Here is a 14,824-nt window from a genome sequence, read left to right as displayed (position 1 = left end):
CATAAAAATCTGGAAGAGCAGGCAGCTTTAAAGAATGTAACATGCAGTAGTAACCATGACGATGAGAAAAATGCTTTTGCTAATCTTTTTCTTTCAGATGACAATTCTTCTAAATACTGGTGGTTTTCCACTATATTGCAACTTTTGTTGCTCCCTCTGAATCTATGCCTCCAGTTCCTGTAAACCTGAAATTTCTGACAAAGCGAACAGCAGTTTGGGGCACACTTGTAACACAGAATGAGTCCTAACCAGTCCACCAGCATCTTAAATGTCTGTGGTGGGATGGACATCACTTGTTGGTAACTATGTCTCATTTCCTTGTTGCACAGAACAGCTAGAAAAAAAATATTACATTTTTAAGCTAATTACTTCGCAAGTAAATGGGGAATCTGAAAAATAACAGAAAGGCAGAGTGTACACAAGGTATTTCTATGGAGATAATAAAACTGCTGCGTTAGGTTAGAATTCGGCCGTCAGCAGGCCAACCATAAACCTAAAGAAAACAGCTTGGAACTCCTCTGCATAATTTTGCCCTGGTCTTGTATTAAGCTGGGATTTTTAAGCAATAAATAATAAAATGAATAAAGATTGCTCAGAAATTAAGCTTTGTTCTCTACTTCTCGCAACAGACTTGCTCACCAAACTAGGATAATGCTTTCTTTGTATGTGTGTGTGTTCTGGATCTGAAATCACCTCTTGAAAACTGATGAAAGGGGTGATTTTCAAAGACATTAAGATACCTAAAGACGCATTAAGCACTTAGAATTTTTAAAACTGCCTGGGCATCTAACGCCTATTTAAATCACTTAGTCCTTTCTGAAAATCCCAATGGGCAGTTACCTACATTTTATGTGTCTATATGCCTTTGAAAATCTGTACCATTAAATACTTAACAACCTAAGTCCCCTTGGCTTTTAATGAGACTTGAGTCCTAAAAAGTGTAAGTACTTCTGAAAATTGGTCAAGCCACTCTCTCTGGTCTTTACTTCTTTCTTTTAAAAAGTCACTTACTAATGCTTATCCATAGCATGCCAGTTAACCACAGCTCCAACACTGTCAGACTTACACATTAGACTGTGCACATGCAATGTTTTATGTAACTAAACAAATAAAGGTCCTGAGTAAAGACTGCACCCTCATAAGACTTTCTGAAACTCCAAAAAAGAAAAGGAATTCCAAACTGTAACTCCATGAATGCCCAAACATCATTTTTTTCAATTAATATTACCCAAAATTAATATAATTTAGGCTGATAAAAAACAAACAGCAGAGTTTAATTACTCAGCAACATATTCAAATTACTACAAGCAAGTTCTGAAAGACAGCCACATAGCAACAAAAAATGTTCAGAGAAAAACTAGAAAAAGAAGGCAGCTGTGAATAGGCTCTTTAAACAGGCAGCAGTTCCAGAAAAGAAGACAAGCCTTAATTCTGAAATTTCTTTTTTAAACAAAACTGTATGCAACTATAAAGCATTCCCTTATGCAAACATTTGAAAGATTTATCTTCTGATCTTCTTTAATGTCAACGGGAGGTAACTTGCACTGACCACATTCCCAGAAAGGAACTGATTTGTAATTAGGAACGCAGGGAATCAGATTGCCACCTACAGGAAAATTTAGCATTTCTTGTCAAGAATGACTCAAAAAGAATACAAATTGCCATCCTGCCAAGCACTCTTTCAGTTTAGTTATTTCAAAACCAGTTAGTATTTTCTTGTGTGCAACTATATCATGAACTTCCTAAATCCAGAAAGCCATTAACAGTTCATTTTATTTAAGAGAGTATTGCTTGAAAGTTCCATAATGCAACTACAAAGCAGCAGATTGTAATCATGTTTCAGTTAAAGAATTTTAAGTCTGCTTACCTGATACAATTGGTGCTAGCCTGAATATGTCTGATAGTCTGCTGTTAACTGGCTCATAAGGGGAATCTTCAAGCAAGTCATTTCCTAAAGACAAAAAACATTTGGATTTTTTCTTATATGAGAATTCAGGGTAAGATTTTCTTGTTTACTTTTACTCTGAAATGAAGTTACTCTAACAGCAAAAGGTACTTCCCTTTAATTTGTTTATGTGGCTACTTCATCTCAAAGCATTATTTATTAAAACACCTGAAAGAAGCTAGTTGTTTATCCCTGCCACTAGTTCTTTCCTCTCCTTCCTCCATGGATAAGGTCATAATTTGCAGAGACAGCCTCTGACATCACAGGGACTGTCCTATCTCATGCCAGCAGGAGAAAAGCTGTAGCAAGGGTTTTCTTCTTCATTCACCCTAACAGCAGAGCTCTTTTTCTAGAGGAGCAGCCCAGCTAACAGCTAAAAACTCGCATCTTTGGAATAAAATGCTCCTAACAAGATGCTGTTGGAAAGGAAACTTTTCATGATCCAGACAACATCCAAGAGTGGTGTAACTTATTATGCAAGTTAGAACAAAAATACATATTGACTCATCAGAACGTTCCAGCTGATGCCTGGATAAATGACAGAAAGGGATGACTTCCCTTTCTTTGCAGAAGCAGCTACAGAAAAGAGTTAAATGGGGACCACGCTGAAGTGAAAGACTGCATCTTCAACTCTAGAGCCAGAGCAAAACAGGGCTAAAAATGATATGTCACATCTAAGGACCTGACTGTTCTCAGTAGACTATGGGAAATTTGCCAGCGACATCAAGAACAGAAGTCCCAAGTCAATCACTGTCATATCCCTTCTAACTGGCACTTCTACGTGCCCTAGGAAGCACAGACTTCTTTTTTTTCTGCCTCAGCACACCCAGGGAATATTGCTAGTAAATACAGGAAAGGAATGAATAAACTTTTCCTTAAAACAATGCTCCTCTTCATATTACATTTAACTTTCAGCAAACAGCTAAGAAACTAGCTCTTGTGATCTTGTTAGGTGAGTCCTAATTAAGGAGTTTAAATATTATTAGGAAAATGTCACCAAATGATTGTTTTTGTAGCTCTTGCACTTGCTAGTGCCCTTATCTTTTGACTCTGGTTTAGAAAGGTCAGCTGGGTCCCCTGGAGGAAACCCTCACTGTGGATTTCCCAACAACAGGAGACAGAGCAGCAGCTGTTCTTGACTCAGATGAAAGATCCTCAGTTCGCAGCTGAAGAGCACAATGTGAATGATGGGGTCAGACCCTCGGTTTAGCCTCAGTGGCAGTAGCTAGCTGCGGATGCAAGGGGCTGCAAAACCACACGCTGCATTAGGGGAGCGTAACGTTTCTGTGTTTTGCAACGTACCCTGTAAGCTCTGGTACATGCTCCAGTAAATGCGCAGGCAGTTTTTCTCCTTCTTCATGCCCCTCTTACAGCGGCAGTTGTACAGAGATTTCTGCTTGAGAGCTTCCATGGCGCTTTTGCATTCGTCCTTTGCCTCCAGGCCTGTCGGCCGGCTGAAGTTGCTCTCTTTGCCGGCTACACACTGCCTCAGTGTCCTGTATTTAGTACTACAGCTCTGCTCCTTGAGACACTGATCGCTGGCTTTCACGCAGTCGAGGCGGTCCCCTCCAGGCAGCCCGCTCACTTCTGCGGACAAAAGTACATCTAGAGAGGGGAGACACAAACCAACATACTCTCATTGAAGGATGAGGCTGATTTCACCAGGGCTCCAAATCTGGGAGCATCTGGGAAGCGCAAGGCACCTCCTCACACAGCACATGCAGCCGGCCCCGTGGGCAGCACCTTGCAAACCTCCGGGCTTCAGGCTACACCTTAGGAAGAAGCACACAGGGTTTTCATGGTCTTAGATCCACTTTTAGGGGAGTCCAAGGAAACAGTATGTTTTAACCCTGCTGGTTGATTTACAACAAAACACAAAAAGAAAAGAAAACCCACAGGGGTTAATGTGCCTGACAAAACAAGCATTCATTATTCCTTAGATTCACTTCAGTGAAACAAATAATCTTTCCATTCGAGTGCTTAACTGAGGGGTTAAATATTCGGCCTTACTTTCCACAAGAGCTTTGCTGTAATTTCAATTACATCCACAAACAACCCGCTCAGAGAGGCAAGTGTCCTCACTGGTTGGTATTAGCCTCTTTTTGCATCAGTCACTTTTTAAAGGCTGTATACATTTTTGCTTATTCTACACATATAAAGGCAGAATTTATGACACACACACACCATTTCTCTCCACATATTATGTTTTTGCAGGAGAACAAAGCAAATTACATTAACTCTCTCCTCTCCATCGTGCCCCTTGTCACGCTCCCTCAGACACACGCAGATGGAAATGCAAACGTCTTCCGTGGAAAGGAAACCAGTTTGGACTGCAAACCACTCGCAGTCAGGCAGGCTGCCAGGTTCAGGTGAAGATGTAATCCTTCAGCTGGCTCTTGTCATCCCCCCACCCTCCCCAAGCAGCCTTATTTTATAAAAATGAAAAGTTTCCCAGCAACTTGCGAGAACCCAATTTAACAAGAGGCTACACAGGCAAGTACCTAAGTCTGTCATCTCCCTGAGCTTTAAACGTAGACTGGGCTAACTGATGTGAGGCAGAGCCATAAAAACTACTGGAAACTTCACTGTTCTGCCTAAACAATAGACTGACAACCGTCAGGCATCCAATCTCATAAACCCAGTGCTTTGCTTTATGAAGCGATGTACAGACAGATATCAGATGCCAGCAACTTACCCACTAAGGGCAAAGCGAAGTACAAGATAACGAGAAACATCTTGCCGTCTTCGGATGGTTTCCCCAAACGAGCCGATGTGCCACAACAAAGAGGATCAGCATGTAGATATTCCAAAACCGCCGAGGTCCAAAGACTCCAAGTTCAGATCCATTGAATTCAAACGGAAAAAAAAAAAAAAAAACAAAAAACAACCAACAACAAAAACCAAAAAAAAACCCTCTCCCTTTCACCGCTACCACCACCAGCGGCAGGAGCAGCGACACAAACGCTGAGCTTTTTCCCGTAGATTTCAGGTCTGAGCAACCTGAGAGCACAAGCGCTGACTCCAGCGAGGGAGCGAGAGGCGCACGCACGGGGGTGCGTGTGTGTGTGTGCGAGTGAGCGAGCGGGAGCGGGGCAGGAGCGCCGGTCGCCTCCTTGGGTGGGCAGCGCCTGTTCCCAGGGAGGGACCGAGAGCGCACACACACGGGGTGGGGTGCGGGGGGTGGGGGGGGCGCACACACGACACAGGGGGACGGGACACGAGATCCGCGGCGCCCGCCCGCCCGCCCCCGGCCCCGCAGCCGGGGCGATCCGCTGGCAGCCCCGCCGCCACTTGCGACTCCCCAGGGCTGCCCGAGCCCCCCGGGACAATTCGCTTCTTCCACCCCGCAGTCCGCAACTTTATTTATTCGTTGGCGCCAGGGCGGGTGGCGGTGGAGAGGCGGTGCGCGGCGGGGGGGGGTCGCGCAGTTTGCGCGGCGCGCTCGCCTCCGCCGCGGGGGCAGGTGCCGCGCTGCCGGCAGCGCCTGGAAAAGTTTGGCAGGGGAAACTGCGGAGGGCCGGGATTGGGGGGGGGGGGGGGGGGGGGGGGCGGGGGTGGAGCTCCGCGGGAAGCGCGGAGCCCCCGCGGGAGGCGGCTGCTACGGTTCCGCCGGCCAGAGCGCAGCGGCCGCGGCTGCGGGAGGAGCCCGGGCGCGGCGCCCCGGGAGCGTTTCCGAGCGGCGGCCGCCGCCGCCAGCTGAGCGAGGCGCGGAAGATGCGGCGGGCCGGGTGCCGCCGCCCGCCGCCGGTGGGGATGGCCCCGCTCCCCGCCCGCCCCCGCCCAACACGGGGGCTCGGCGGCCGCGGCCTCCCCCTGCCGGCCCCGATGCCGCCGCCGCCGCCCGCGGGGGAAGCCCGGGGCGTCCCGCTGGCGACCCCGAGGGGCGGCGGGGGGCACCGCCCGTCTTTCCCCCGCAGCCCCCCGCCCCGGGGCAGGCCCCGCGCCCGCGGAGCCGGGCGGAGGAAGGGCCGGGCGGGGGAGGCGGGACCGCGGGCGCGCATCGGCGCGGTGCGCGGCGCGGGCCGGCGCTGAGCGGGGTGTATCGGCTTCCGCTTGGCTCCTGAATAAACAGAGCGAACATATGTCCCGTATTGGTGACAGATGGTTCAAACAGAGAACTATTTAGTGGTTTTCCCACAGTTGCTACTATGCAGCGCTCCCCCGAAACCCAACGAACTGCAATTAGCCCAAAATAGCGTCAGTTTCCAGATTTCCTTGTGCTCGTACGCGGAAAATTCGGTTCAGGTGGTTTTATGTTTTAGCTCTAACGAAATGATTAAAAAAAAAAAAAAAAATCAGTATATACTTTACTTGGCAATTTTGCCATCAAGGTATTTGGCCCATTTGACTTAAGGAATTTGCTTCTCCTCACAATAAATTTTGCCTAAAGGAGTTTGCCTCGCCTCAGGAGATGGAAGATGATCAGGCTGGCCACTTTTATAGCGAAAACTGGATGGCAGATGGAGCTAAACTGTTGTAAAGTACTTCAGAAACACTTATTTAAAAGCTTAGCATATGCCAGGGTATACAGAGAATACGACATTCGCAGAACCCAAGTGGAAGCTTTTGGTTTTGTTTTCCTCTCCTGCCACTTTTTCTTAACACACAGCTTTCTGTCTTATTTCTACACACACACACCCCCCCAAAAAAAGAAAAAAAGAAAAAAAAAAAAACCTGTCCAGAGCACTGGTTCTCCATGAGGTCATAATAGTGATGTCAAATGGCAACAGATTAAGTCACAACTGTTTGTGTTTTGGTCATTTAATATGAAGGGGCATATACTATTATATGGTCACAAAATCTATTATCTGCTGCATGTACAAGGCTGTAATTGGAGAAACAAAGACAACGTCTGGATTGCTAGAATATTTCAAGATAATTAGAAGGTGCTAAGCTGGTGGTGGCATTGATGATTCAAGACAGCATCAGCCTTTGAAGTAGCTGGTATTTAATGAAACGTGTTGGCCTTCCAAACACAAATTGAGCTGGGTGATATAGAGAGATGATTACTTCTTCACTGGTAATTTTGGCACCATTATGGCGCATGATAAGCTTTGTGTAGAAGTTATCTGTATGTCTAATACACAGGTGGCATTATTCTGTTATTTACAAGGCTAAGGCAGTGAAAATAAGACTGAAATCCAGGCCACTATTTACAAAATCATTCATGCATTTAATGCCCTGAATACGTATACACACACACATACACACAAAGTATTATTTGGCATATAAAAGCAACACATTGCAAATCTCTGCATTAATAGCTACTTTAGCTGTTATAAAATACAGCTTTTGTGGGGTGTTTACTATTACAGTGAAGCTGAAATCATGTTTTGAGTGTTAAAAATCAAATAAAATGTTACTGACACTTCAGAAATAACAAGACAGCTGGAAAGCATGCATCCAAAATTCTGACTATTTTCACAAAGCATTCCTCTTGCCAGTATTTTGACTCATCTCTGGAAAACTATCTCCCCAAGTGAAAAAAAGGTTAAAATGTCTTAATCCAAAAAAAGTTTTAAAATGCAGCGGTGTTCTGAAAAGAAAAAAAAGTCCAAGGAGAAAGTCCATGCTACATACAGTTGCTCAGAATGTCCAGTGCTGCACACTCTTTAACAGGACTGTAGGTGTGAGAAAGCTTCTTGCAAATCACAACGACGTTTGTTCTGCAGCAGAAATTACCAATTTTCTTTTTCTTTCAGAGATGGAATTATTTGTAAATAGTATTTTTTTATTATTTCCAGTATTTTTTAATTAATCTCTGGCTGCCATCCTTTCCATTTATTACTAAACTGATTTCCATGTCCTGCTAGCACTGAGACAACACAAATGCTTTACTCCCTTCATGGAGGATCGCTGTGGTTTTGGATAGCTGAAGTCATTTGCATGTTGGACTGGTGTCCCATTAGCCCACAAGGTGTGCAGCTTTCCTCAAGTGCCGTGTTGTATTAGTATTGCTTATGTATACTCTGCCGTAAATCATAGCTACAAATAAGTTTCAGGTTTTTAAGAATTTGGAAAGACACCAGACAAAACCCCATAAGCCAGTCTGTGGCTGGAGTCATAATCCCTCTGCTCTTTGCACGTTCTTTTCCAATTGCCTTATACCTCCTCTGGGGTAAAATTGAGTCAATGGATGCTTTGCTGTTGATTTTAGTCAAACCAAGGTGCACTATCTGACAATTGCTCAAACTATAAGGACTTTCAGTCAGATGAATAATAAAAAAAAATAAACCATACTGAAGTCCTTAGTGTGAATGTTTTTTAAAGATATTGAAGCTAGTTTTCTATTCAGTTGAGTTTTATACTAATTGTTCTGGAAGTTTTTTATAATATAACATATCTAAGGTACAGCTGATAGGGACAAACATTTCATTAGACAGATGACAGCATAATCACCACTGAATTATTGTTTAAAGGCTGTTACAATATAAATAATGTGGAAGAGCACTAACTACTTCAAGCTATTTACTTCTGGCATTAACTGCTAGTACTGCAGTCTTTATGTAATTTTAGTTACTTAGTTCTATCTAGTTACCTACATTAGCTGGTATTCTTTCATTGAAAACATAAAATAAAGAAAAGACAAAATAATGAGGATAGAGAGGTTATTTGATAGTAAAATGTCTGTAAAAACAGTGCTTCAAACGCTATACTTTCAAAGTAGATTGAGGCAAGTGAACCCCTAACTATGGGCAGTTTTAATCTTCCTGTCACCTTGCAGGTTGAACCCAAGTACTCTGAATACAGCAACAGCATCAAAGGGCACCTGTAGCCAGGGCCTTAGGGTACTTGAGGCCAGCCACACAAATTGTGCAAAGTCACTATACTGTTTTTTCCTGCATTTAGTTTTACTGGCTTTCCTTCTACCTCCTCCTTTGCATGTAGATTGATGGTTGACAGCAGAGTCTCAAAAGCGTGTCACATGCAAAAAGAACTGACTCAAATGCCGTCGATGTTTTGCAGCCAGTCCCACATGCAAAAGCTGTGTTGTTGGAGCACTGCGTTAGGCTGTTGTGGCTGGCAGCAGTTCAAATGACGATGCAACGGTAAGCTGACAAGAAGGCTGGGCCACAGTTAGCCTGCAGATTCTCTTTGCCATCTCTGCCATAGACATCCTTCTAAAGACTGAACCCTGCAGGAAAATATTGAAGTTGGAGCTACTGAGCCCAGGGAACATTACACAGTATTATCTGCAGGCCTGGTAGATATATGAAGAGAAAGTATGCTGAGAATAAGAACAGTGCCATGAACTTTAAATATAATTCTTTGGGGGATGAATAGGTGAAGCAAAGCTGAAGCTGAACTAATGAGTCAGATACAGCAGGTGGGGGAGAGCAAGCAACTGATGGGAAAAAGTCTGTGTGCCATGGGAGCACAAAAAGTAGTGTTTACACAGGAGGCTTGATTCAATAATGAGAAAGAGAGAACAGACAAGTTAGAGAATTACTAGGGACTGGGAGAACAATCTGAACTGCATTTTTTGTCTTATATTTATCTGCTTACCATGAAGTCAAAGTGCCTAGTGGTGGGAATAAGGCAAGAAGGCTTTGCTCAAGGCATTAAAGTTTTGTGAAGGACAGATTAAATAACAGTGCTCCAAAAATCAATTTTGAGGGGCTTATGAAGCCTTGAATGGGCTGTTGCAGCACAAAAGCAAGATTGAGTTTTTACTGAACCTGTCATTTATTTGGGTTTAGAGCTTTCAGTAAGTATCAGGAAAAACATAAAACAAAAGCAAAGTAAGCAGTGAGCATTCACACAGTAATCAAATAAAAAACATGTGGAAGTGCAATCCAGATCACCGAGTGACTTAATTGATGCCAGAGTATAACAAAAGAAAGTTCCCTCCCCTGCTCGCCTTAATCAGGCCTGGTAGTGAATTCCCACAGTTTTTTTGGCCAGGAAGTTTTTCCTGGCCAGAAAGTTTTTCCTAAACTCTTGCTTCCCTGTCTTCACCAGAGGTTGTGCTTATGAGGTATCTGAGCATCTGGAAGGAAAAAAAATAAAAAAATAAAAAAGCTGCAAAATTCCTTTGTGAATTCATGTCTAATATGTGACCTGATCATGATTTCAGGAGAACAGATACATAAATACTAAAACAGTACAATGCAATTCAGAGGGCTTGTAGGTAGGAAACACAACATACTAGTTACCCGTAAAGATTTGAAAATATGAACAAAACTACAGCCACTTGTGAAGTTCTGTATCTTATATAAATGATTCCACCAAACTTTAAGTACTGATATACAGGCATAGACACTGATGTTTGCTCAAACCGGTAAGGGAAAAGTTGTTAAGACAGACTGGTAATAGTTGTATCCCTTGATTGAGGTCTTGTGGCTTTAAAAATGGAATAATACAGCCCTCTAGCTGTTCGTAGAGGCAATTCATGCTAACGTGGGAGAGGCGATTCATGCCTCTGCAGCAAAACAAGGTGCTAAATTCCATAGCAGAAGAGGATACAGTCAGCAAAGAAACTTGATGTGACACAGTTAGGTAAAAGTATAAAAGAGGAAAAAAGTATGAAATATATATATATAAGTAGTAGTAATTTATGTGCCTAGAAAATCTAGAGCAACACAATACAGATGCTGGAACAGCATCATTTGAAACTTCAGCTTCTAAAAGATACAGAACATTGAAACCAGATTCTTGAAGAGCATCTGAGAAAACCCATGTAAAAAGTTAGAATATTGGTATCTTGTATTTGCATACTGGTTCATTCCCCTGCGTGCTTAATTGAAAGTGATAAAATGTCTGTGTATAGAATGGCGTGTAAGAAGTGGTGAGATTTCCTTTTCTGAACGTGCACAGCTCTAGGTAGTGATGGGTATTTGGCTTTCGCTGTTCATGCTACACTGGATACACACACATTTACAGAGCAAAGAATATTAAATCATAGAAGAACATTTTGCTTTCACTTACTGTACATATCTCATTCTAAATTATAGGACCAAATCTACCCTGACTCCTGCCCTGCGTAGGGAAGCCAAAAAAGATGCATGAAGGTTAAAGTAATTTTAGAATTTAGTGTCCAAAGGCAAAATTATCATCTTGGATTTTCAAAACTGTTGCTTTCTGTATGTTTGCTAGACTAGCCCTGACGAGTAAAGTAAATTTTTCTCCTGATGGTATCACCAAAATCGTAATTTTATTGGAAGTTTCTCAAAAGGTTAGTGACTCTGTCAGTGTTAATTTCTACAATCTCTGTTTGATCGGTCTTCCTCTGAGGTGAGAAATTTAGGGTACAAAAATTCTGAAGATATTTATATTGGAGGTGAAAGGAGATTAAGAAAAATGGAAGTGGAAGAAACTAGTGTTGTAAATGCCTTGAGAATTTGTCCTACAGCAAAATGCCATCAGCTGCATGTAGCAGTCTCTCTAGCTAAAGGTACAGTGATATTTGGGTTTTTATTGTTTGCTTTCTGGGTATTTTTTGGGGGGGGAGGAGCAGGTTGTGGGGTTTTGTTTGGTTTGTGGTGGGATTTTTTTTTTTTTTTATTTGGGGTATTTGTTGGCTTGTTTACAGAATTTCCTAAATAGCTGCAAACACTTCAGGAACAATAAATGCACAGAACAAAATTTGAAATTAGATGTTTAGTCATGGGATGAAAAGACTAAGTATTTCTTGAGTCAGCAACAACGGCTCCTTATTTAACACATGCATTTATATTTTTTGTAGTTTAGGAAGAACCTTATGATGAGATAATTCTGTAATCCAATCGATTATCAGCTGGAAACAGTGTTGAAAATCAAGACCTGTTTGTTCTCCTAAAATACCAGATAATCCTATTACTTGGCTTCTCTGCTACGACTTCTGTAAAATTCTGATGACAGTAGAATACCCACTGAGCACTGTACACACTGAAGAAGTTTTATTAGAACAGAAAATAATGGATTAGACTGAGCTCTCTTTTTTGAGTTGAGAAAACTCATTTTGGCTGGGTGGGCCTGACAAAATACAAGGTCTGAAATCAAGTCTTTCCCCCACTACTGCATGAATGGAACATGAGTCTTTTTCTCCAAGTGGTTTCCTGACATGAACAAAGTTTACTCGGATCCTCCTGGAGTTACTGAAGTCTCTGGTATTTGCCATCACCTCCTAGGCTTGCCATTGCGTCTATTCAGGCACTCGGAGAGGAGCCTCTACTTCTTATAAACCCCAGCGCCCATCTCTCCAGCCCTTGCTGACTTTGTCATGCCTGCCTTGCCATCCACTGCAGAAACTTCTCACTCCTCCTCCCTCTAGATGATGTGGATGTGGGAGCCAGGCCAAGGAAATCACATGGCATCTTTTCTGTTGTCCTTTCTAACACTTGGCATAACATTTGAAACCAGTATTTATCAGTTTCTTTGAAATAAAAAATGCAGATTCAATAAGCACCTATTTTAATTTACACCTTGCTTCATTTAAATCACACTAGCTCAGGTTTTCCTGGACCCTAGTGAACACCTGTTGGTCCACTAAAGGGAAGAATGTGCTCCAGACTATGGAGGTTCATCTGTACTGTGTCTGTAAAGCACTTGAAAAGACAATGTCCTGACCTTAAAAAAGGTTAACAGCCAACCCCGCAGCATAAACTGGAAGAGCATCCAGCATACAAGACTGCCCTATGACTATTTGTTTGCTCCTTACAAACCATAACCAAAAAAACGTTTCTAGAGGCCATACTTCTGAACACAGCAATGGCTGTAGATACGCACAACTGAGTTGTATCATTTGTTTTATAAGTGGCAAAAAGCCTAGGAATCTGCAGCACCAAGTAAGGAAAAGAAGGAAGTTTCCAATGAACTCATTTTCTTAGGAATTTCTGAGTTATTAATTTATGAAAGAATAAAAAACTATGTTTGCAGACAAAATGTTAAGATAAAATGTAAATACTTTATAATAAATGTAAAACTGTAACAAATTACTCACATGCCCACAGTGTGACCCCTCCATGTTTGACTTGGTTAATTGTCCAGTAGATCACTATTTATAACAAAATAGTGCAAACTTGTTTAAAGTTTGCAATAATGACATCTTGCCAGAATGAAATGTAAGCATGATGTTCCCAGAATTACAAAAATCTAAAGCAATTGTGATTAATATTATGATTTCTGAACTTGATTGCATTCTAATCTGTATGACTGGAGCTAGTCAGAACATCCTGACAGATGCGCAGTCAGGATATTGTGAAATACCAGCAGAGCACATCCAAGTTCGTTTTCCTATTTTATACATCAAAAAAAGGAAGCAAGAAAAAGAAATAAGCAGCCACAAAGGAATTTCAATTTAGGGAGCACCACAACTGAACTTTCAGGGATACCTGACGGTGGAGGACCTCCAGGTATGCATGGGACCAAGCTCACAACCACCACACGTAACACCCTGCTCCTCCAGGTTACTAATACCCACTGCTCCTATCAGCAAGAAAAGGGGAACCAGAGCTAACCACATTCCTATAACTGGGTGTTTGTGGCCTCTGTGACGGAGTGACTATTTATGCACAGAATAACACCTCACATAGTTTCATTTATCATGTAGTAATTCATGCATGTATTTAGCCTGTCCTGACCTAAACCGTGGCATCCTCATGAACAGAAACTCATGCATTTCCCTAGGATATATCCTTGTACTTAGATCTTCGAGATCCAGATTTTGTCTTTGTAAACTGGGTAGTCACAATTGCCTTCCCTTTTGGTCTTGACGATATATGTTGTAAATGCTTTGAAGCAGGCACTGCTTTGACACTGCTTCGGGAATTAGAAAAGAGGCAACAGTCTTTTCTAGAACCACAGGAATTACTATAAACTTTAGAATGAAACGAGTTTGGTGAAGACATTTTGAGAGAGAGAATCTTCCTTCTAAGTGTCAAACAAAACTGGTAGGTGGTGGCGCATTAAGTTATTTGCTTTTGGAATACTTAGCTGGGCCACAGTAGTCTTTGGAGACCTAGAGAACACAGGGAGAAGCAGAAAAGAGAAAGCTGTTCATCCCAGGGTATCTATTCCACTGCATTGCCACAGTCGTAGTTGAAAATTCATACTTTGCACTTTTTGGTGGAATACGTTAAAATGCCTAAATGTTCAGCCTTATGAGTTAAGCCTTTGAATTGACATTCAGATAGTATACTGATACATTTTAATTTAATTCACACATTTGAATGCTTAAACTTCTTCAAATTTTACTTGTTGAAAACGCTTAGAATCATCCCATTATCACTAAATAGACTCCACAGACAGATGATCAAATCCTGGAGTTGACCATACATTTATATTACAAAAGTGAATAAATTTCATCTTCAAGATGCACACGCCTGTGCAATATGAAAACTGAACTCCAACAGAGCTGCCTTTGTCAGCTGGAAAATACAGCACGCAAATTCAGCATCCCTTTTTTTCCTTCTCAGAACACAATGTGGAACTCTTTTGCATTGCTCTTAAAATTAAATGCTCATGTTATTGACGGGACTGCCTTGGTAATCGTTTGCCCGTCTAAAATATCTTGAAAATGTGTATGTTCTTCAACAATGATATGTTTTATAGATTCTTCAAATATTTTCAATATGAAAAAATTATTTTAGTGTGATTGTAGTCGCTATCTGCAGGTGTACGTCACCCCCAAAACAATGCTATTTCCTATATTTTGAATTTGCATTTTTTTGCGGAGCTTCAATAAAGATAAAGTTAGTATTGCAAATATCAAAATTATGTTCTTGCTACAATTTAAAGCACATTTATATGCTTTGTGACAATTGTCCAGACCCACTTTTATTCTACTGTAACCAGAATGAATTAAAGTGATATGCCAAACTTAAAGTACAAATAGCACAAATTTCAAAGTTATTGATTTCTGACAAGACACCTGAAATAGCTCACTTCAGCATAGAGATA

General features: G+C 41.9%; 1 protein-coding gene across 2 annotated transcripts in view; it reads right to left on the bottom strand.

Moving 5' to 3' along the window:
* Window positions 1-4,742, bottom strand: part of GFRA1 (GDNF family receptor alpha 1) — a 140,675-nt gene extending 135,933 nt beyond the window's left edge. Inside the window, exons 1-3 of one of the 2 annotated variants that reach the window (XM_086466742.1) lie at window positions 4,641-4,742; window positions 3,248-3,532; window positions 1,868-1,951 (exon numbers count right to left, since the gene is read on the bottom strand). In XM_086466742.1, coding sequence (XP_086322868.1) covers window positions 1,868-1,951; window positions 3,248-3,532; window positions 4,641-4,680 — 409 coding nt within the window. In that variant the 5' untranslated portion in view covers window positions 4,681-4,742. Of the gene's footprint in view, window positions 1-1,867; window positions 1,952-3,247; window positions 3,551-4,640 lie in introns of both variants that reach the window. The other variant, XM_009951795.2, reaches the window with a different exon arrangement.
* Window positions 4,743-14,824: the final 10,082 nt, after the last annotated feature.

This window comes from Leptosomus discolor, chromosome 6 (genome assembly GCF_034619465.1).
Source record: "Leptosomus discolor isolate bLepDis1 chromosome 6, bLepDis1.hap2, whole genome shotgun sequence".
Classification (NCBI taxonomy): domain Eukaryota; kingdom Metazoa; phylum Chordata; class Aves; order Leptosomiformes; family Leptosomidae; genus Leptosomus; species Leptosomus discolor.
Note: the sequence above shows the minus strand (reverse complement) of the source record. Positions and strands in the feature narration are given on the sequence as shown.